The 23,646-nt window shown below is 37.3% G+C and overlaps 6 protein-coding genes across 6 annotated transcripts, besides 8 other annotated features; 2 read left to right on the top strand and 4 right to left on the bottom strand. All coding sequences in view use genetic code 12, as the record gives it.

Moving 5' to 3' along the window:
- Positions 1-501: part of a mobile genetic element (relic of Debaryomyces hansenii Tdh5 retrotransposon) that runs on past the window's edge.
- Positions 502-606: 105 nt separating this feature from the next.
- Positions 607-1,230, bottom strand: DEHA2C11286g (DEHA2C11286p; the record flags this gene model as incomplete). The annotated part of the gene is made up of 1 exon (XM_002770150.1): positions 607-1,230. The coding sequence occupies one exon, from the start codon at positions 1,228-1,230 to the stop codon at positions 607-609; it is 624 nt and encodes a 207-aa protein (XP_002770196.1).
- A 1,127-nt stretch (positions 1,231-2,357) lies between these two features.
- Positions 2,358-2,834: a long terminal repeat (solo LTR of Debaryomyces hansenii Tdh5 retrotransposon).
- A 2-nt stretch (positions 2,835-2,836) lies between these two features.
- Positions 2,837-6,022: a mobile genetic element (relic of Debaryomyces hansenii Tdh5 retrotransposon).
- A 421-nt stretch (positions 6,023-6,443) lies between these two features.
- Positions 6,444-7,959: a mobile genetic element (relic of Debaryomyces hansenii Tdh5 retrotransposon).
- A 56-nt stretch (positions 7,960-8,015) lies between these two features.
- Positions 8,016-8,472: a long terminal repeat (solo LTR of Debaryomyces hansenii Tdh5 retrotransposon).
- Positions 8,473-8,480: 8 nt separating this feature from the next.
- Positions 8,481-8,958: a long terminal repeat (solo LTR of Debaryomyces hansenii Tdh5 retrotransposon).
- A 595-nt stretch (positions 8,959-9,553) lies between these two features.
- Positions 9,554-15,396: a mobile genetic element (relic of Debaryomyces hansenii Tdh5 retrotransposon).
- Positions 10,251-10,739: a long terminal repeat (solo LTR of Debaryomyces hansenii Tdh5 retrotransposon).
- A 252-nt stretch (positions 15,397-15,648) lies between the features above and the next one.
- Positions 15,649-16,743, bottom strand: DEHA2C11110g (DEHA2C11110p; the record flags this gene model as incomplete). The annotated part of the gene is made up of 1 exon (XM_002770149.1): positions 15,649-16,743. One exon carries the CDS (start codon positions 16,741-16,743, stop codon positions 15,649-15,651), a length of 1,095 nt encoding a protein of 364 aa, XP_002770195.1.
- An 81-nt stretch (positions 16,744-16,824) lies between these two features.
- DEHA2C11088g (DEHA2C11088p) lies at positions 16,825-17,436 on the top strand (the record flags this gene model as incomplete). The annotated part of the gene is made up of 1 exon (XM_458165.1): positions 16,825-17,436. The coding sequence occupies one exon, from the start codon at positions 16,825-16,827 to the stop codon at positions 17,434-17,436; it is 612 nt and encodes a 203-aa protein (XP_458165.2).
- A 48-nt stretch (positions 17,437-17,484) lies between these two features.
- On the bottom strand, positions 17,485-18,639 carry DEHA2C11066g (DEHA2C11066p; the record flags this gene model as incomplete). Its single annotated transcript, XM_458164.2, has 1 exon — positions 17,485-18,639. The coding sequence occupies one exon, from the start codon at positions 18,637-18,639 to the stop codon at positions 17,485-17,487; it is 1,155 nt and encodes a 384-aa protein (XP_458164.2).
- Positions 18,640-18,784: 145 nt separating this feature from the next.
- DEHA2C11044g (DEHA2C11044p) lies at positions 18,785-21,469 on the top strand (the record flags this gene model as incomplete). The annotated part of the gene is made up of 1 exon (XM_458163.1): positions 18,785-21,469. One exon carries the CDS (start codon positions 18,785-18,787, stop codon positions 21,467-21,469), a length of 2,685 nt encoding a protein of 894 aa, XP_458163.2.
- On the bottom strand, positions 21,466-23,556 carry DEHA2C11022g (DEHA2C11022p; the record flags this gene model as incomplete). The annotated part of the gene is made up of 1 exon (XM_458162.1): positions 21,466-23,556. One exon carries the CDS (start codon positions 23,554-23,556, stop codon positions 21,466-21,468), a length of 2,091 nt encoding a protein of 696 aa, XP_458162.2.
- Positions 23,557-23,646: the final 90 nt, after the last annotated feature.

Raw genomic sequence — 23,646 nt, 5'->3', positions numbered from 1 at the left:
AGTTGTCCATCAGATGGATGTAGATACCGCATTTTTGAACGGTACTGTTGAGGAAACACTCTATATGAAACAGCCTGTTGGATTTATTAATGAGAATGAACCAGAGAAAGTCTGTAAGTTGAACAAATCGTTGTATGGGTTGAAACAAGCACCGATATGTTGGAATACTACAATTTCAGATTTTCTTGCTGAACATAGGTTCAACCGAATTGACACTGAGTTAGGCATATACGTTCGAGGGAACATAATTATTGGCCTCTATGTTGATGATATCCTTATATCAGGAAAGGATATGAAGGAAATTGAAGATGTAAAGAAAATGCTCGCACTGAAGTTTAAAATGAAAGACTTAGGAGTTGCGAAGAAGTTTCTAGGAATTAATATTGCTCAGGATACCAATGGTATCAAGATATGTCTCTATGACTACATTGGAAAGGTGTTGCAGGACTTTGAAATGACTGACATGACAATGTATGCTACTTTTGAGAATTTACTTCAACATGTAATACATATATTTAGGATATAATATTATGTTTAGGTTTTGTTTTTGGGCTTTAATATTTTTTTCCTTTTTTTTTTTTTATTTTTAATTATTTTATTTTTCTATCACGTATCGTCGTTATTTTGATTACAGAATCCGTCAACACCTCCATAAGCATTCCAGTATACTTCACCGTGGAATGCATTGTTGTTTTCAGCTGTAGATGCTGAGCATATTTCGTAAGCTTTAGGACAACTGAAACTAGTGGCACACAATTTCTGACCCATGTTACTATCTATATTCTTAAGACCTTCATCGGTCAGCTCATATATACCAAACTCACCGTCTGTATCATACCATGCCTGTGTTAAGCCTCTGTTGACATTATCATAACTATACAGCACCCAATCTATATAATAACCTCCTCTCTTCTCTATTGCCTTGGTATCATTTGGACTGTAGTCCAATATTTTATTAATCAAGTCAGAAGCATTATGTCCGCCTATAGCCACGTGATTACCGTACTTGCTAGAGAAAGCGACACTATCGCTGTAGGCAGCCATATCAGGCTTTGAGCTAGCACTCATCGCCGTCATTAAAACTGTGCCATTCACGTGACTAACATAGTGCACATTCCTTATAATGCCAAGTAACTCCAAGCCTGCATCATTTGCTCTATCATTGTATTCATCCATTATACTAGCACTATCTACTGCATAACCATGAGCATAGCCAAGTTTATTCACCATAACGTTTTCAGCTAGCGGGTGTGAGTATAACTCGTATAGTTCACGTTTTCCTGTAATATCTATGCCTCCTTGATGTAATGCTTGATAAGCTGCACTAGACACGGTAGCTATGACGGTGGAAGCTGCACATGATATAGCTAATCCAGCCGACAATGGAGCACTAGCTATCCATGCGATTAATGCAGAAGAGCAAGTCACGGTAGCTACACCTGTACTGATATTCTTGGTTGACACAACAATACCCGTACCTATTGCCCTACCCAAGGCTGCATACTAGCTACGTTTACTCAATAAGTTTTCAATAGCAACCATGTTAATAATATTAATAATATGGTAATTATGCAGACTGTTTTAATAGCTCTATCTTTAATAATATCAATCTCTACCATGAAGTGAAAATAATTTAATGCCGTTCCAATCATTTTATTGAGATCGTCGAGTTTATTAAAATATTGCTATATACTCACGTGCAATTGTGAAGTCATCTGCACCTCTGTCGAACTTTCCGATGTCGGCTTATTGTGTATATTATGCTTCTGAAGATGCCGTTTCAGGGCAAGAAAGAGGCGATACTGGTGACTATGATGATGATTATGATTAGGAACTTTTGGTAGAACAAGAGTAATACAAGATATTATACTAGAGATAACTCATAGGATATATACTGTGATAGTGACTGGGAAGTGCTCCACCGACAGAAATCCATCTCAGGATACGTTGTCAAGTATGGAAGTCTTGAAGTAATCTCTCTAAAGGTGAAGTCCTATCAGTATTCATTTTTAATTTTTCAAATTTTTAATCAGTATAATCAGTATTATAATATATAATTTACTTAATCTCCAAATACTATATAATTAGCTCTTCAATTGACTTCTTATATAGTAGAATATTAGAATTACTCAATTAAGCCTTTACCGTTAGTGGTAATTAATATTCTCAATTTAATTACTCAAACTAGCCAGTTTTAAGGTTTCTAACCCACTTATTAACCCACTTGGCTTAAACTAGAAATATTTAAGAAGAGCAATCCATTTGTTAACTTGAATAGGAATTTAATATATTTTTGCAACCAGATTACATTTTCTCAAATTAATCGCATGCTCATTAAAAATATGCAATGTAGATTTTGTTGAAGTAAATTCTCGAAAGTAGCATACATTATCAGGTCAGTATCAGGTTAGGTAATCAGTCAGTCAGTTAATCAGTTAGTCAGTGTCAATTATAATATATAATTTACTTAATCTCTATATAGATTCTGTATTTCAGGAGGTCCAGAGACCTCTTTATATAGTCCAGTATTTCCACAAGAATAGGAGTACGCTTCCCGTTGTTTCCAGGTAAACGGCCAATGGGAAGGCAGATTCATTAGATCTACGAGGCTTGTTATCTGTATTTATCATTCAAGATAAGGAGCTATCCAATGATAACTCATTATACACTTGAACAATTACAGATAAGCTTATCGTTATCATTTGAACAATGAGCCTTGTAGATATGGTATTGTATTCAAATAAAATAATCAGAATAACAATGTTTCGCAGCCAGTTTATATAAACTCTCAATTAATTCTGACTTCGCATAAAATATACTAAGATATTTCAACAAGTTTGATCTGATCCTTGACAAGCTTTTGAAAAAGTGCATTACGTCTGCTGTTTATGCGACGTACTGTACTAAACGTGGTTTACGTGGACTTAATTTATGGCATGCTCTATTCCGCGACTTTGGAACTATTTCTGTTAAGCAGCATTTAGAGCTTCATTCCACGTTAACCCGTCAGCTTTTTGATTCTACTGTATCGCTTGCTGCTAAGATTCAACTTCTTGAAGATGCTGACCTGGACCTTCTTCCTTTGGATGAAGGCCAGCGGATTCTCTTCTTTCACAGTTGTGTTAATAACAGCACTGTTAAGAACGTTATTATTCGTCTTGACGAATACGTTCCCTCCCGTCTTAATTGGCTTGCATTGAAAGACGGGATCTCTGAGATTCTTCACGAGACAAGTTCCCCCGTGTCCGATGAGTCTAGTATGGCTCTTGTGGTCCTGCAGCGAAACCCTCGAAGAATTATGATCAAGTCTAAGTTGACTTGTTTCAAATGTGGTGGCATTGGCCACAAACTGAATGTCTGTCCCTCTCGAAGTGATGACGAGTATTGGAATCTGCAACCACCGAAGCCGACGAATAAGCCCAATTATTTTGTGACATATACTGAGGAGAAACCCAGCGTCTCTCCCACCAATGCTGTATGTGGGCTTAGTTACTTGGTCCCCAAACCTAGTCAGCACACTGCTGCCTATGCTGACACCGGTCACCAGACGTCTTCTGCCTCGGTATCTCATGGTTGTGCAGCTGCTACTGATAGCCATAGTGATGTCTTCCTTCTTGATACTGGTGCGTCTGTTCATATTACGCATCAGAAGGACCTACTTCATGATTTTAATCCTGATAACTCTGGTACCATTGCTGGACTTGACCCTGCTACCACGTTCAAGATCCTTGGTACTGGAACATTGAAATTTACGTTACCTGATGGTTCTATACTCCCCGTTGAGGATGTGCAGTATGTTCCTTCCTGCGGTCGTAATTTAATCTCGGTTAGCCGTGCATCTAAAGGAGGTTCAACATTCCACCTTCTACCCGATGGTATCGTTGACCTTCGTTTAGGCCTTCAGGTTGCTGCTCTTACGAAGGATGATCTTTATCAATTTTCACTCCCATGCTTGCCTGCTCATAATGTATCAGCTGGCACTGCGTTTACTGCTACAATGGATGCCCATTCTCGTCTTGGTCATCCAAGTCGTAAGGTTGCGCAACGCATTGGCACCTTATGTCCTTCGTATGCTGCTGCGTTGAAGTCGGAATCGAAGGATTCCCTTTGTGAGTCGTGTATTCGTGCGAAGGCTACGCACGCTCTCCCTAAAACGTCGACCACTTCCGGTCGCACTGTGAAGACTCCGTTGGAGCTTGTCCACTCTGATGTCTGTGGGCCGTTTTCCCAGCCGAGTCTAACCCAAGACTTATATTATGTTGTCTTTGTTGATGATTACACTCACTATATGGCAGTGTATCCTGTTAAACAAAAATCTGATGTATATGAGTGTGCGCGCTCATATTTTCTTCAGTCTGAACGATTCTTTCATAATCGTGGTGGCTACAAGCCGGTTACTTTTCGCACCGATAATGGTGGTGAGTATATGTCGTCCCAATTGCAGCAATTTCTTAAAGCTCAAGGGATCACTCACCAAACCACTGTTGCGTACAATAGTCATCAGAATGGCGTCAGTGAACGAGCCATTCGTACGATCAATGAAAAATGTCGTGCCATGATGTTTCATGCATCCACGCCCCTGTGTTTTTGGGCCGAAGCTGTAGCGTGTGCTACTTATCTTCTTAATAGATTACCGTCGACTGCTATTGATAAGCAATATCCCTATCAACGGTGGTATAAGAGTCATGCCCAGTGGGACCATTTGCGCCCATTTGGATGCATGGCGTATGCTCTTATTCCACAACAATTGAGATCGTCGAAGTTGTCTCCTCGGTCTATTCGAGGTGTTATGCTTGGTTATGCCCAAACCCAACATGCATATCGTATTTTCGATCTCGACTCTGGCAAAGTTGCTGTTAGTAATAATGTGAAGTTTGACGAATTTGTGTTTCCGTTTCAAACTATGACTAACATTCCACGGGATATTGCCTCCATAGGCTCGCTGTCGTCGCCGCTGTCTTCGTTTTCATCCATTCCCGGGATTCGAGCTACTGCTGAGCTCCCCGGTACTCTTATGTCGCCACCTGTGCTGGATGTCGACATGTCTGATATTGAATCTGATTTTTCGTCCCATGATTCTATGGTCCCTCAGGATCTTGCGTCTCCTGTCGATGGGCCATCTATGGATATCGTGGGCCCACCTTCTCGTGGTTCGCTGTCGTCCTCTCCTGGTATTACCACCACTCCTAGAGTGGTTGAACCGTTGTCCCCTCTCGTAACGCAAGAGGTGTCTCGTCCTCGTATCGAGTACATTTCTGACTCAGAAGCTTCGGTTCCAGGGGAAGATTATGCTACTTCTTTCTATGAACGTCATCACGATAACTTTGATAAGTCTGATGATGAGGATTATGTTGATGAACCTGTGAGGAGAAGAAGAGCTATTACTATGCCTGATAGACTGCGTAGAAGATCAGAAGTATCGTCGGATGGAGAAACTGAACCTTCTAAGAAACTGAAATATGAAACACTGCATACTGAATCAGACTCCTCGCTTGTTGTCAGAGGATCTGGTTATTTCATGTCACACGCCTATGTTGTTAGTACCAAGAAAGATGGTGTACCAGTAACATACAAACAGGCAATGCTGAGTGACGAAGCTGAAAAATGGAAAATCGCCATGGATAGTGAGATGAGTGCTCACTACTCAAATAATACATGGGATTTAGTACTGTTGCCTAAGGATAGAAAAGCAATAGGCAACAGATGGGTATTTACCAAGAAAGATGATGGTAGATACAAAGCTAGACTAGTAGCACAGGGCTTCAGTCAGGTTCCAGGGGAAGACTACTTAGATACCTTCAGTCCTGTGATCAGATATGAATCTGTGAAGCTACTTCTAGCATTCAGTGCTGTTGATAATAGAGTTGTCCATCAGATGGATGTAGATACCGCATTTTTGAACGGTACTGTTGAGGAAACACTCTATATGAAACAGCCTGTTGGTTTTATTAATGAGAATGAACCAGAGAAAGTCTGCAAGTTGAACAAATCGTTGTATGGATTGAAACAAGCACCGATATCTTGAAGTAATTTCTCTAAGGGGGAACTCATTTCAGTATTTGTTTTTCTATTTTTTAGGTTTTACACAATATAACAGTTTGCACAATATAATCAATAATTTCAAGTATATATTACTTACTATCTAAAATACAATCTGAATACCTTTTAAATTGACCTCCTTATATAGTAGAATATTGGGATTACACATTTGAACGCTGTTTCCATTAACGGTAATGGGTATTACTTAAACCAGTAATGAATAGTTTAATTAACCTTTTTTTTTATCGGCTCATGGTCATCCAATTTGTCTTAAAATGGGAATATTCACTGGTAGTATTCACATTGTTAACTCAATCAAGTATTTATTTCGTTTTGCAACCTGTTTGCATTTTCTCAAATAAATTGCATTCTCACTAAAATATTTCATCACCAAATATTTCATTACGATATGTTGGAATACTACAATTTCAGATTTTCTTGCTGAACATAGGTTCAACCGAATTGACACTGAGTTAGGCATATATGTTCGAGGGAACATAATTATAGGCCTCTATGTTGATGATATCCTTATATCAGGAAAGGATATGAAGGAAATTGAAGATGTAAAGAAAATGCTCGCACTGAAGTTTAAAATGAAAGACTTAGGGGTTGCGAAGAAGTTTCTAGGAATTAATATTGCACAGAATACCAATGGTATCAAGATATGCCTCTATGACTACATTGGAAAGGTCTTGCAAGACTTTGACATGAGTGATGCAAACACTGTGGCAACTCCGACATTGGCCGGAGAGGACTTACACAAGGACAACACAGAAGAATGTGATGCCACCAGGTACCGCTCTCTAGTAGGAAAGCTATTATTTGCATCTACTACTGTTCGAACAGATATTGCGTACGCTGTTGGAATACTTAGTAGACACCTAGCTAAACCCTCTGAGATGCATATGAAATGTGCCAAACATGTCCTCAGATATCTTAAAGGAACCCAAGATATCGGCCACCATTATACTGGAGACAGCTCATTGGATATATATTGTGATAGTGACTGGGCTAGTGACAAGAGCGACAGGAAATCAATTACAGGATACATTGTTAGATATGGAGGAGCTCCTATCTCGTGGAAAAGCAAGAAACAGACTACAGTGGCAATGTCGACCACTGAAGCTGAATATCTCGCATTGGGTGAGGCTACCAAAGAAGCGCTATGGATCATAATGTTGTTTGACGAGATGCGTGTGCCATTACAATTACCCATCTCGATCCACGAAGATAATAACTCATGTATACTCCTTGCAGAGCACCCTGTATTTCACCTGCGCACTAAGCATATTGACATACGCCATCATTTCATAAGAGAGCATATAATAAAGAAACAAATTAAACTTTGTCAGATTAGCACCCATACACAAATTGCGGACATGCTTACAAAAGGATTAAATAAGATTAAGTTCCAGGACTTGAGAAGTCTTGCTGGAATGACAAGAATTAGGATTAAGGGGAAGTGTTGAAATATATTAGTATATTTTATGCGAAGTCAGAATAAATTGAGAAATCATGTAAAGCGGCTGCAAATTCTTTTATATCTCAATAGAACCAGAATGCCGTTTGGATTTCTATTGTTATACCATAAAGATTACGCCCGCCTTATGATTGTTGAAGCTATCATTGGATAGCAGTTTTTCTTGGAAGAAAGGCACTGATAAAATGCCTTTCGGTTTCCATATATCTGCCTTCCCATTCGCTGTTTACCTGGAAACAACGGGAAGCGTACTCCTATTCTTGTGCAAAGATTGGACTATATAAAGAGGTCTTTGGACCTCCTTGAATACAGAATTTATATAGAGATTAAGTAAATTATATATTATAATTGACACTGACTAACTGATTAACTGACTGACTGATTACCTAACCTGATACTGACCTGATAATGTATGCTACTTTCGAGAATTTACTTCAACATTAAGTTCCAGGACTTGAGAAGTCTTGCTGGAATGACAAGAATTAGGATTAAGGGGTGTTGAAATATATTAGTATATTTTATGCGAAGTCAGAATAAATTGAGAAATCATGTAAAGCGGCTGCAAATTCGTTTATATCTCAATAGAACCAGAATGCCGTTTGGCTTTCTATTGTTATACCATAAAGATTACGCCCGCCTTATGATTGTTGAAGCTATCATTGGATAGCAGTTTTTCTTGGAAGAAAGGCACTGATAAAATGCCTTTCGGTTTCCATATATCTGCCTTCCCATTCGCTGTTTACCTGGAAACAACGGGAAGCGTACTCCTATTCTTGTGGAAATATTGGACTATATAAAGAGGTCTTTGGACCTCCTTGAATACAGAATTTATATAGAGATTAAGTAAATTATATATTATAATTGACACTGACTAACTGATTAACTGACTGACTGATTACCTAACCTGATACTGACCTGATAATGTATGCTACTTTCGAGAATTTACTTCAACAAGGGGAAGTGTTGAAATATCTTAGTATATTTTATGCGAAGTCAGAATTAATTGAGAGTTTATATAAACTGGCTGCGAAACATTGTTATTCTGATTATTTTATTTGAATACAATACCATATCTACAAGGCTCATTGTTCAAATGATAACGATAAGCTTATCTGTAATTGTTCAAGTGTATAATGAGTTATCATTGGATAGCTCCTTATCTTGAATGATAAATACAGATAACAAGCCTCGTAGATCTAATGAATCTGCCTTCCCATTGGCCGTTTACCTGGAAACAACGGGAAGCGTACTCCTATTCTTGTGGAAATACTGGACTATATAAAGAGGTCTCTGGACCTCCTGAAATACAGAATCTATATAGAGATTAAGTAAATTATATATTATAATTGACACTGACTAACTGATTAACTGACTGACTGATTACCTAACCTGATACTGACCTGATAATGTATGCTACTTTCGAGAATTTACTTCAACAGCATTTTACCTTTCTTGTACGACAATTACTGTAAACGATGGTTTTTCGAAGTCTTTTCTTAGATTCAAGACCTGTCATTATACTCGTTTATCATTTGCACAAGGCGCCAATTAAATTTTATTGAAAATTAGTAATATTACTTTTAATTCCGATCCCGTCAACCCTATCATAGTTCTATTGTGAAATGAGACTCTTGTTATTCGATAAGAATACAATAATTGTAATCTCATTACCTCGTGATTTTCAACGAAAAAGGTTGTAGTTAGGTCGTTTTAGTATCAGCTGCAAACTTTCTGCTCTACTTAATGAACTCGTGCAATTATCCTGAGAAAATGTTGTTTAGTTGCAAAATAAATTAGACTTTTCAAAATACTTCTTTGAGTTAATAATTACTTCTCTTGAAGTTTAAGATAATGTGTGTTAGGGTATGCATTATGCCTTTAATTGGACATAAAAAAACATAGAAAAATCAGAGCTATTAACAAGCCAATTATATCAGAGCTCGTGAGTGACCTCCTTCACACCTGTTGCGACATTACGATTTACACATTATAGGATATTAAGAAGAAATGTTACTAGAACCTCAATATTGATTGTGTTGAAATATATTAGTATATTTTATGCGAAGTCAGAATAAATTGAGAAATCATGTAAAGCGGCTGCAAATTCTTTTATATCTCAATAGAACCAGAATGCCGTTTGGCTTTCTATTGTTATACCATAAAGATTACGCCCGCCTTATGATTGTTGAAGCTATCATTGGATAGTAGTTTTTCTTGGAAGAAAGGCACTGATAAAATGCCTTTCGGTTTCCATATATCTGCCTTCCCATTCGCTGTTTACCTGGAAACAACGGGAAGCGTACTCCTATTCTTGTGGAAATATTGGACTATATAAAGAGGTCTTTGGACCTCCTTGAATACAGAATTTATATAGAGATTAAGTAAATTATATATTATAATTGACACTGACTAACTGATTAACTGACTGACTGATTACCTAACCTGATACTGACCTGATAATGTATGCTACTTTCGAGAATTTACTTCAACAGGTTATGAGCCATTTTTTGGACTTTGATGTTACGGAGCAGGATAAGCTCCGTGGTATTGATAACTACAAACTTTGGGCTGCTATGGTAAAGTCCAGACTGCTGGACCTTGACTGCCACTTAGATCTGTATCTAAGTAATGTGGATATTCCTGGTGTTAGTGAGTTTACTGACACTGAACGGAATGTGATTAGACTTAAGTTTGATCTGATCCTTGACAAGCTTTTGAAAAAGTGCATTACTGTTGAAGTAAATTCTCGAAAGTAGCATACATTATCAGGTCAGTATATAATTTACTTAATCTCTATATAAATTCTGTATTCAAGGAGGTCCAAAGACCTCTTTATATAGTTCAATATTTCCACAAGAATAGGAGTACGCTTCCCGTTGTTTCCAGGTAAACGGCCAATGGGAAGGCAGATTCATTAGATCTACGAGGCTTGTTATCTGTATTTATCATTCAAGATAAGGAGCTATCCAATGATAACTCATTATACACTTGAACAATTACAGATAAGCTTATCGTTATCATTTGAACAATGAGCCTTGTAGATATGGTATTGTATTCAAATAAAATAATCAGAATAACAATGTTTCGCAGCCAGTTTATATAAACTCTCAATTAATTCTGACTTCGCATAAAATATACTAAGATATTTCAACAGCAGCCAGTTTATATAAACTCTCAATTAATTCTGACTTCGCATAAAATATACTAAGATATTTCAACAATTACGTCTGCTGTTTATGCGACGTACTGTACTAAACGTGGTTTACGTGGACTTAATTTATGGCATGCTCTATTCCGCGACTTTGGAACTATTTCTGTTAAGCAGCATTTAGAGCTTCATTCCACGTTAACCCGTCAGCTTTTTGATTCTACTGTATCGCTTGCTGCTAAGATTCAACTTCTTGAAGATGCTGACCTGGACCTTCTTCCTTTGGATGAAGGCCAGCGGATTCTCTTCTTTCACAGTTGTGTTAATAACAGCACTGTTAAGAACGTTATTATTCGTCTTGACGAATACGTTCCCTCCCGTCTTAATTGGCTTGCATTGAAAGACGGGATCTCTGAGATTCTTCACGAGACAAGTTCCCCCGTGTCCGATGAGTCTAGTATGGCTCTTGTGGTCCTGCAGCGAAACCCTCGAAGAATTATGATCAAGTCTAAGTTGACTTGTTTCAAATGTGGTGGCATTGGCCACAAACTGAATGTCTGTCCCTCTCGAAGTGATGACGAGTATTGGAATCTGCAACCACCGAAGCCGACGAATAAGCCCAATTATTTTGTGACATATACTGAGGAGAAACCCAGCGTCTCTCCCACCAATGCTGTATGTGGGCTTAGTTACTTGGTCCCCAAACCTAGTCAGCACACTGCTGCCTATGCTGACACCGGTCACCAGACGTCTTCTGCCTCGGTATCTCATGGTTGTGCAGCTGCTACTGATAGCCATAGTGATGTCTTCCTTCTTGATACTGGTGCGTCTGTTCATATTACGCATCAGAAGGACCTACTTCATGATTTTAATCCTGATAACTCTGGTACCATTGCTGGACTTGACCCTGCTACCACGTTCAAGATCCTTGGTACTGGAACATTGAAATTTACGTTACCTGATGGTTCTATACTCCCCGTTGAGGATGTGCAGTATGTTCCTTCCTGCGGTCGTAATTTAATCTCGGTTAGCCGTGCATCTAAAGGAGGTTCAACATTCCACCTTCTACCCGATGGTATCGTTGACCTTCGTTTAGGCCTTCAGGTTGCTGCTCTTACGAAGGATGATCTTTATCAATTTTCACTCCCATGCTTGCCTGCTCATAATGTATCAGCTGGCACTGCGTTTACTGCTACAATGGATGCCCATTCTCGTCTTGGTCATCCAAGTCGTAAGGTTGCGCAACGCATTGGCACCTTATGTCCTTCGTATGCTGCTGCGTTGAAGTCGGAATCGAAGGATTCCCTTTGTGAGTCGTGTATTCGTGCGAAGGCTACGCACGCTCTCCCTAAAACGTCGACCACTTCCGGTCGCACTGTGAAGACTCCGTTGGAGCTTGTCCACTCTGATGTCTGTGGGCCGTTTTCCCAGCCGAGTCTAACCCAAGACTTATATTATGTTGTCTTTGTTGATGATTACACTCACTATATGGCAGTGTATCCTGTTAAACAAAAATCTGATGTATATGAGTGTGCGCGCTCATATTTTCTTCAGTCTGAACGATTCTTTCATAATCGTGGTGGCTACAAGCCGGTTACTTTTCGCACCGATAATGGTGGTGAGTATATGTCGTCCCAATTGCAGCAATTTCTTAAAGCTCAAGGGATCACTCACCAAACCACTGTTGCGTACAATAGTCATCAGAATGGCGTCAGTGAACGAGCCATTCGTACGATCAATGAAAAATGTCGTGCCATGATGTTTCATGCATCCACGCCCCTGTGTTTTTGGGCCGAAGCTGTAGCGTGTGCTACTTATCTTCTTAATAGATTACCGTCGACTGCTATTGATAAGCAATATCCCTATCAACGGTGGTATAAGAGTCATGCCCAGTGGGACCATTTGCGCCCATTTGGATGCATGGCGTATGCTCTTATTCCACAACAATTGAGATCGTCGAAGTTGTCTCCTCGGTCTATTCGAGGTGTTATGCTTGGTTATGCCCAAACCCAACATGCATATCGTATTTTCGATCTCGACTCTGGCAAAGTTGCTGTTAGTAATAATGTGAAGTTTGACGAATTTGTGTTTCCGTTTCAAACTATGACTAACATTCCACGGGATATTGCCTCTATAGGCTCGCTGTCGTCGTCGCTGTCTTCGTTTTCATCCATTCCCGGGATTCGAGCTACTGCTGAGCTCCCCGGTACTCTTATGTCGCCACCTGTGCTGGATGTCGACATGTCTGATATTGAATCTGATTTTTCGTCCCATGATTCTATGGTCCCTCAGGATCTTGCGTCTCCTGTCGATGGGCCATCTATGGATATCGTGGGCCCACCTTCTCGTGGTTCGCTGTCGTCCTCTCCTGGTATTACCACCACTCCTAGAGTGGTTGAACCGTTGTCCCCTCTCGTAACGCAAGAGGTGTCTCGTCCTCGTATCGAGTACATTTCTGACTCAGAAGCTTCGGTTCCAGGGGAAGACTACGCTACTTCTTTCTATGAACGTCATCACGATAACTTTGATAAGTCTGATGATGAGGATTATGTTGATGAACCTGTGAGGAGAAGAAGAGCTATTACTATGCCTGATAGACTGCGTAGAAGATCAGAAGTATCGTCGGATGGAGAAACTGAACCTTCTAAGAAACTGAAATATGAAACACTGCATACTGAATCAGACTCCTCGCTTGTTGTCAGAGGATCTGGTTATTTCATGTCACACGCCTATGTTGTTAGTACCAAGAAAGATGGTGTACCAGTAACATACAAACAGGCAATGCTGAGTGACGAAGCTGAAAAATGGAAAATCGCCATGGATAGTGAGATGAGTGCTCACTACTCAAATAATACATGGGATTTAGTACTGTTGCCTAAGGATAGAAAAGCAATAGGCAACAGATGGGTATTTACCAAGAAAGATGATGGTAGATACAAAGCTAGACTAGTAGCACAGGGCTTCAGTCAGGTTCCAGGGGAAGACTACTTAGATACCTTCAGTCCTGTGATCAGATATGAATCTGTGAAGCTACTTCTAGCATTCAGTGCTGTTGATAATAGAGTTGTCCATCAGATGGATGTAGATACCGCATTTTTGAACGGTACTGTTGAGGAAACACTCTATATGAAACAGCCTGTTGGATTTATTAATGAGAATGAACCAGAGAAAGTCTGTAAGTTGAACAAATCGTTGTATGGATTGAAACAAGCACCGATATGTTGGAATACTACAATTTCAGATTTTCTTGCTGAACATAGGTTCAACCGAATTGACACTGAGTTAGGCATATACGTTCGAGGGAACATAATTATTGGCCTCTATGTTGATGATATCCTTATATCAGGAAAGGATATGAAGGAAATTGAAGATGTAAAGAAAATGCTCGCACTGAAGTTTAAAATGAAAGACTTAGGGGTTGCGAAGAAGTTTCTAGGAATTAATATTGCACAGGATACCAATGGTATCAAGATATGTCTCTATGACTACATTGGAAAGGTCTTGCAGGACTTTGAAATGACTGATGCAAACACGGTGACAACTCCGACATTGGCCGGAGAGGACTTACACAAGGACAACACAGAAGAATGTGATGCCACCAGGTACCGCTCTCTAGTAGGAAAGCTATTATTTGCATCTACTACTGTTCGAACAGATATTGCGTACGCTGTTGGAATACTTAGTAGACACTTAGCCAAACCCTCTGAGATGCATATGAAATGTGCCAAACATGTCCTCAGATATCTTAAAGGAACCCAAGATATCGGCCACCATTATACTGGAGACAGCTCATTGGATATATATTGTGATAGTGACTGGGCTAGTGACAAGAGCGACAGGAAATCAATTACAGGATACATTGTTAGATATGGAGGAGCTCCAATCTCGTGGAAAAGCAAGAAACAGACTACAGTGGCAATGTCGACCACTGAAGCTGAGTATCTCGCATTGGGTGAGGCTACCAAAGAAGCGCTATGGATCATAATGTTGTTTGACGAGATGCGTGTGCCATTACAATTACCCATCTCGATCCACGAAGATAATAACTCATGTATACTCCTTGCAGAGCACCCTGTATTTCACCTGCGCACTAAGCATATTGACATACGCCATCATTTCATAAGAGAGCATATAATAAAGAAACAAATTAAACTTTGTCAGATTAGCACCCATACACAAATTGCGGACATGCTTACAAAAGGATTAAATAAGATTAAGTTCCAGGACTTGAGAAGTCTTGCTGGAATGACAAGAATTAGGATTAAGGGGAAGTGTTGAAATATATTAGTATATTTTATGCAAAGTCAGAATAAATTGAGAAATCATGTAAAGCGGCTGCAAATTCTTTTATATCTCAATAGAACCAGAATGCCGTTTGGCTTTCTATTGTTATACCATAAAGATTACGCCCGCCTTATGATTGTTGAAGCTATCATTGGATAGTAGTTTTTCTTGGAAGAAAGGCACTGATAAAATGCCTTTCGGTTTCCATATATCTGCCTTCCCATTCGCTGTTTACCTGGAAACAACGGGAAGCGTACTCCTATTCTTGTGGAAATATTGGACTATATAAAGAGGTCTTTGGACCTCCTTGAATACAGAATTTATATAGAGATTAAGTAAATTATATATTATAATTGACACTGACTAACTGATTAACTGACTGACTGATTACCTAACCTGATACTGACCTGATAATGTATGCTACTTTCGAGAATTTACTTCAACAGATTGATCAATGTGGTTTATGTGCGTTCTACAGAGCCTATAGTAGATATACATTTAAGTCTACTTCGACAATAATGTTTGATTTTCACTTATTTACACAGAAAAATTAAAAATGATAGATACAATAATGATAATAATCCATCGGTATATTTTCCACATTCACATATATTACACGGTAGTGATTACACGATAAAGTACTATACCTTAATAAAGCAGATTCAAACTGCTCATTTATATATATATTTTCATGGCCTTAAAAACTTCTCCAATTTCCTTCAAGCTCATCAAACCTTCTTCTATTTAGTAATGCTCTTCTTTTATTACTACTAAAGTCATCCACTTCTCTTCTCATATTTTCCCTCTTTAATCTTCTAATGTTTCTTTCTCTTTCAATCTCTCTCTTTTCAATTTCCCATGGGGTCAATATCTCAACTATAGGTTCCCATTGATCGTTTCCGTTGTGCACACTGCTTTCCGTCGTGATTCTTATACCGCATTCAAATATTAGACCACTTTGTTGTTGATACTTATGTAATTCATGATTATAGCTTCCATCAGTTATTTCTTTCTTCAATCTAAGAATTATTTCGTGTAAGGAGTGGGATACAGCAGGCTTGAACTCTAACGACAAACCTAAATCTGCAACTACTATATCCGCAAATTGTTCAGGAGTTACTTCATTTTGTGCTAAATCCCATTCGAATCTATCTTGATATAACTGTTTATTTAAACTTACAGATAAATCGATGATCACATGGTACTCAACATTAGGTGGAAGCTGCAACGATAAAGCAAAATTATAATCGTCGATTTGTTTAATTATTGATTCTGTGATTTCCAGTTGTAAGTGCGTAGGTAATTCTAGATCATTGCATAATAGGATAGAGAATTGTTGGGGAGTGATTAATGTTTCATTTAAATTCCACATGAAGAAATCAACCAATTTTGAACTACCTCCATTATATTCCAAATTCAATCTTATTGGAATGAGAACGTCATTGTTTTTATGGTTAGCATCGGTTAGTTTCAGATCGTCATCCAATCCTAGTGGATAACGAGTATTTCGAGCTGGCTTTAAAAGATGTTTTTGATTATTTGAAGCTAATTGATTATTAACTACTGCTGCAGTGGTATTTGTAGCAGTTGGTACTTCATCAAATTCAAAATCATCGTTGATGTTTTCAAGCTCTGCATAGTTTATTTGCTGGGCGTTCCTTTTAGCTATTCTGCCTTGCGGAGCAGTATTCAATATTAATGCATTGTCAGGGTCCTTGGAAATTCTGGAATGTAAACCGGTAGACAAGGCCTGAGGATAGAACGATTTGCTATGAAACGATAAGGAAGACATGGATATATTTATTTTATTCGATTTGATTGATCCCTGAGAGTCTTGTTATTCTTCACTTCATTTCTTCCACAAGAAAAGTAAATGGCGACACGACCAATTTTTTTTTGTTCTAGTCGCAGGTCAAGATACGCTACGCGAAATATACTGTTATTGTATCTAGATGTTATTTCATATTCACATAATAATGAAACTATGGAGTCATCTATAATCTTAGAGAACTTTATGTTATCAAGGGCATCATTGCATGAAGTGATAACCTTAGAACAATTTGAAAGACTATTCCCTAGAAGAGTCTTGAAAAATACAATTCAAAAGATATACGAAGAATTGGTTGAACAACGTGAATCTAAGTCTATTGAGCCTGCAAAGAATAAAATTCAGGAACAGTTTGACGTGCCATTACAAGACACTATCGATAAACTTAAAAGTTCACAAGCAATAACAGTAGGAAGACATTCTATTAGTGATCTAGTTACCAGGTTAGATAAACTAGAAAATATATTTGTACTACAAAATTCTTTGATCGATGATCAGATAACAAATGTTATAAATGATATCAAGTTAATATGCAAAGAGTTTAATGATATAAAATATGGGAATGCATGGTTTAGGGGAGGGGAGGAAACTGACATTGAGAAGGTAATGGAAGAAACTATACGAAGTGTTGATAAATGTGACACTATTTTCAGATAATACGTTGCATGATTAGTAGTTTTAAACAATAATATAGATACTATTGGATCAAATATTAGTGGCTGTTTCTATAGAAGCCTTGTCAGTTGAATTTACTATATTATCTAACCTCAGTAATTCTTCTTCTCCTATCCATTTCCAGATGTCGTATTTCCAATTGAGGCCGTCCCTATCACCTAGTTGATAATTGCTGGATAAGCCCCCAGTTTCAGGCACGCCTTTCATATATATGATTCTTCCTATTCGAGAATGCACTAGTGCCATGGAACACATAATGCATGGCTCATGTGTTGTATATACAAGCAAATCATGGCACAAATAATTCAAATCAGTTCTATCAGCATTGTCTAGCGTTGTTCCATGTAAGTCGCATCTTCTAATTTTCTCTTTCATTGCGATATCGTCTATAGCCTTCATAACACTGTGTTCTAATGGATGGTTGTCTCTATTATCAAATTTTACAGTAAGTATTTCATGTTCTCCGTTAATTTTTGATTTTTTCGCTATTATGGTCACCGCAGGAATCCCAGTATCATAAGCAGTCTGGTGTTCTTCAAGGGCATCTAATAATTTATTGATCATCGCTCGTTCTCGAGGAATATTGAAATTGGCAGCCTTTAATGCCTGATGATTAGGATTACCTTTCCACGACATAGGCCAATACCTAGAAGTCCATTCTTGAGAAATTTCTTTTGTCGTCGCAGGATATCGTGGGATTTGCTTTTGATAGAAGTTAAAAGATGTAATGTCGAGATCTGAACCATGTTCTTTGAGTAGATTAATTATTTCTGTTTCATTCTGAAATAATTCCGAAGAACATAATATTGTTCTTAATATTGATATTGGTTTCTCTGAAGGTTTATTTTCTATTACTTTATTGAATCTTTTGACATGAACTAGAGGTAAAGTTTCATTTGGAGTTATAAATTCTCGTATGAAAGTAATTAAAGCCTTTGATTGAGTTGGAGATATATCACAGCACCACACATTAGTTAGGATAGCTTTCTTTGGATCAGTGGAATTTATAGGCGAGTATTTGACTTGCTTTAGGACGCCATGGATTATTCCGTTCTCTAAATCCACATGTTCAGTCGAATTTTCTTTGTTATTTCCCATTTGTTTCGATGTTCTTTTAATAATTTTCACCAGTTTCGATAAGTCTGCTATAAATGAGTTTATTTTGTTGAAATTCTTGAATACCATTTGTTGCAGTGACTTCTTTCATTAGTCCCGGAGGTTATTTAATTCGGGTTTTGATTTTCTGAGATCGCAGTGAAATATTGTGAAATCATTAAATTCTTTATTTAATGCAGAAGAGCTTGGGAATGCCAATTCTTGCACTCAGGAAATGGAAAATGGACAATCTTTCATAGATTATTTAATATGTAAATACCCAGAATTGGATGCTAAATTACTTTTGAAACTGTCTGTGTTTGAAAAATCAGATGAATATTTGAGGCTTCTACATGAATCCATAATTGTTGAAGAGACAGTAGCTACGCATGAAGATTACAACTATCGATATCACTTGTTTGAGGCCAATTCACATGTTGAATTAGTTGACTCTGTTATTGCTCACTTAATAAGAGAAAACTCGCTGAACACGCTTGTTAATGGTTATCACGATCCATCATCAAATTCAGTATGGGGATCCAAAATTTTTAATCCATACGTTAGTTTCCAAGTTAATTTTTTGAAGAATGAGAGTTGGAACAGACTTTTCAACCGAATTGGTAAAATTAGGTTTTTGAATTTAGTGTTGACTACTAAGTGTTTTATTAAAATAAGCGATGTAAACTATATGCAATTGTTTGGTCTTTTGCCCAGCTTCAAATCGAAGATTTCTGAGCTGCTCCTGAAATCAAGAATGTTATACAAGAACCAGACTAAGGTTATTAACTCCTTGAGGTTCTTTTCAGATGAACCACTCGATTTAATAGAAGATATCGTTCCTCGGGAGACATTCAAATACAGAAGGAACCTTCCTAAAAAGTTCCGACCATTGAAAAGGTTATGTAACCAAATTATACATAATGATTCAAAATGTAACTATTCTTCAATCTATAAGGAAATATGCACAAGTTTTCAGCCAAAGACAATAAAAACAAACTTTGACTACGTAACCGAGATTTCTGTGGTAATAAGATTTGTATTAATAGTTACTGGTAAAATATTTCCGTTAAATACCTGGGGTACTCCTAAAAATAAATCAGAAGTTATCAAAAAAATAGTTAGATTTATAAAAGCAGGTAAAAATGATAAATTCCTTAAGGACCAGCTCATATCTTCTATTCAATTATCTCATATATACTGGCTTGGGAAGACATCAGAGATAACGTCGAAGCAGGACTACAAATTACGTGTAAGCCTATTTTCAAGCTTCATGGAATGGTTTCTTTCAGTTTATATTTGTAAATTAGTGGGGTCGTTTTGGTATGTTACAGAAGTATCACATGGTATATTAAGTAAAGATATATTACATTATCCGCATAATGAATGGAAGCGAATAACTAATAAATGGTTGAATGACTATGTTAAGAACTATCTTGTTGAAACTACTGTTTCCGTGGAATTTAACGAAACTAGTGCATTTAAGAAATACAATATTGGACGTTTGAGGCTACTTCCAAAATCAAACGATTTTAGAGCATTATGTATTCCAATAAAGCAAATAATTGGTTCAAATAACTTGAACAAAAAGGAAAAAGAAACACAGAAATTCCAATATTTAAATCACATGAATAATAACATTAGACCAATCCGTGAATTACTTCTTCAAAAGGAAAGAGATAAATTAAGATTAGACAAGAAGAGCCACCCAAGATGCTTTTCATTACGAGATATTGCACATAACATATGTTTATTCAAGCATGATCTTATCAATAAATATACACATATTCCGAAACTATTTATGTTGAAATTTGATATGAAACACTGTTTTGACAACGTGAGCCAAGATAGAATATTAAAATCAGTTGAGGAGCTATTTGCTGAAGATAGCAGCGACAAGGTATATTATATTAGACAGTTTGTTGAGTCCTCAGTTTTTAAGCAGGAGCTCAAAAAACAGCGTTATGTGATCAAAAACGAATCTAATGTTCAGGAATATAATATTTTGGAAGGACAATGTTCTAACTTTCAATTTAATAGATCCCCAAAAATCATTGTGGATAAGGCCAAAACCTTCCGATTTAGAAAGTCGCAAGTTTTAGAAACCGTCAGAGAGCACGTTTTTCACTCAACCATGGTTCTGCCAAATAATACTGAAAAATATTTTAGAAGGACAAAGGGAGTATTCCAAGGTTTACCTCTTCTGGCAACACTTTGTAATTTGGTTTATAACTCGTTAGTCGACGAAAATTTTCAATTTTTATTGAATGATAATTCAGATTCGATTCTATTAAGGTTAGTAGACGATTTTCTAGTGATTTCTACTGACAGAAGTCAATGCCAAAAAGTATACGATATAGTATTGGGACAAGAGTTCCAGTCGAGTGGGGCCTTTGTAAATACTAGCAAAACGTATTGGGCCGAGACTACTATGGACTTGGAAGATAGTATCAAGTTTGTGGGATTAAAGATTAACCCATCCACATTAGAAATACTGCCGGATGCTGATTCTAATAGTTCTTTTATATCACTTTCAAAGTATAAATCATTTAAGTCCGTATATTTATATTTACAATGGTGCTATAAAGTGAGGCTAGCAGACCATTTTATAAAATTGGAATTAGTTTCTTTTAAGGCAGCACTAAAAAACATTGCAATTATATTGAACGCTATTATTGAATCATACTACGTTCATTTTAAGGAAATCTTAATGCGACTGGGTGAATTTGATGAACAACCTTTTCAAGAATTTCTATTGAGTTTGCTCCATATGACGTTAAGAAAGTACCAGTTAGTTAATCCTAACAAAGCTGGTATGGAAGAAATAAGTACTATGTTTAGAAAGGTCATAATTTCAAAACTTTCTAAAAACTCGGTATTTCAAAACACTAACTCGTGGCTTGAGAATTCGAGAATGCTTTAAATTATTCCGAAAGAGCTTTTTAAGTTTTCATTATCTCTGAGCTGTCTCATTCTTTCCAATTCATCTATACCACCTGATTTCTTCAACTTACTATCATCAACGAAATCTCCCAATTCTTCTTGAAACTTATCGAGTCTCATCATTTCTCTTTCTTTCTCTCTTATTTTTTCTGCTTTGGTTATGGCTTGTAAACGTTTTTCATGATCTGGTTTTAAGGCGGCAACCTCATTTAAAACTTCATCTTTTATGCTGTGAAAGCTTTCACCTGGTTCGGGAATATATAGTTGCGACACAAATTTATTTCGTTTATAAGCATTTTGTTTACTTTGTTCAAGAGAGCATTGCTCTATTAAATTAAATGTTTCTTCAATCTTTTTAATATCATCTTCAAGGTCATGGGTCAAATCACTTTGTAAGTTGAAAAATTGTTGTTCTTCACAAACTTTGTCTAACTCGCTTTCCCAAATTTTCTTCCATTGCATTTTTTCCCTATCAATGTAATCTGTCATACCTTTCAAAGAATCCCTAGCCTTTTCAATTTCTTTGTACGTGTTCTTAAGCTGCTGTTCGCCAACTCTAACGCCTCTTTGAGCAACATCTTTTCTTAAAGCCTCCATTATATCTTGTAAGTCATCAACCTTCGTCAATAAAGAATCTGAACCTTCAGATAATTTAGTATTACAGGAGTCCATATAGGCTCTGTTTGATGACTTTGAAACATTAAGACCACTCTCTTGAAAATCCTTTACCCTTCTTAACAAGTGAGTAACAGATTCTTTTATACCTGCTCTATTGGCATTTTGAGTCTGTCTAATAACTCTCAATTCTGTCTGAATACTTTCCAATTCTTTGAAATCTTCCTTATTTATTGAGCTTGGATTAGAAGAAAGATGAGGTTCCTTGCTCACCACAGGCGAAGGAGGGTTCAATTGAATAGATTTAATGGTATTTTTCAATTCAGTAAGTGTATTTGAATTGACTTCATCAAATTTGGTGTTTAGATTTTGAATTTTATCTTCAAGTTGTTTCAAAATGACTGTCAGTGTTTCTGGCTCGTTCAAGCATAAAACACTACCTTGTTTTACATCAACTTCTAACAAATGTTCTTCCAACTCATAAGAGACTCCAGTTTGTGGATCTTGCATATAAATTTCAGGAAAGGATGAAGTACCTGGTGAATAGGCAAATTTTTCAACAAAAAGTAAACGCAATGCAGCAAAAGTAACCGGTAATCTAATATTAACCTTCTTGGTTCTATTATTAATTCTAAGGAATATATGAGTAGTGCCACTCTCTTGGAAATCAGAGCTGTTGAGTGTTTCATTCACATCAGACTTCAGTGTCGGTTCCTCGGGTATTTTGTAGGATTCCGTCGATACGATTCTTGCCAAGTTATTGTTAGGTGAATGATTTGTGAGTTTAGCATATTGATAGGCACTGAATCTTTTCGAAGCACGGCGTTGCAAAGAATTACCCTTTTGGAGCTGTACTAATGCATCATTCAGGCTTCCTTGCAGTGATCTAGGCGGCCTACTAGTAGTCGATTCTTGATTTCGAATAGGAACCGATACAGTCTTAGAGTTAGTAGTATTTTCTATGCCATCGGGCTTTTCCTTTTGTTGCTTTTCATATGATAAAGATTTTGCCTTCACTTGTTTATTTTTCAAGTTTTGTAACAATGTTACAATTATGTTTCTGATATTTGGCAAAAATCTATCTAGGTTTCCTTGGGTAGGAGCTTCACTCAACGCAGCCTCCAAAATAATTCTTAACGCTTGAGGCACATCACCAATATCAGAAATATCAACTCCTGCATTTGTAAATGCTCTAGATGCAGCACGAAAGTCGTTTCCTAATTTAACATAAGCATCTGAGACAAACTTGTCGTCAGCTTCCCTTCTCGCCCACTGCGTTAGACTCTCCAATAAATGTTTTGTTGAGACTAAAAGTCTGGTAACACTAGATTCAATCGTATTCAACGATTGACTTTTACTTCCAGATTTTGCTGATGATATAGAACTTGAAGAAGAAGTCGACATGTTTAATGAACTAACGTTAGTCTCTATTTCATAACTGTGATCTAACATGTTTTTGCTGTCTACCTTTTTCCGTTTAGATCAACAAAACGCAATATGCAGTCCAAATATTTCTCTACAATTTTAAGAACTTGTATGAAT

The sequence above is a fragment of the Debaryomyces hansenii genome (genome assembly GCF_000006445.2).
Source record: "Debaryomyces hansenii CBS767 chromosome C complete sequence".
In the NCBI taxonomy this organism is placed as follows: domain Eukaryota; kingdom Fungi; phylum Ascomycota; class Pichiomycetes; order Serinales; family Debaryomycetaceae; genus Debaryomyces; species Debaryomyces hansenii.
This window is presented reverse-complemented; position numbering and strand designations above follow the sequence as displayed.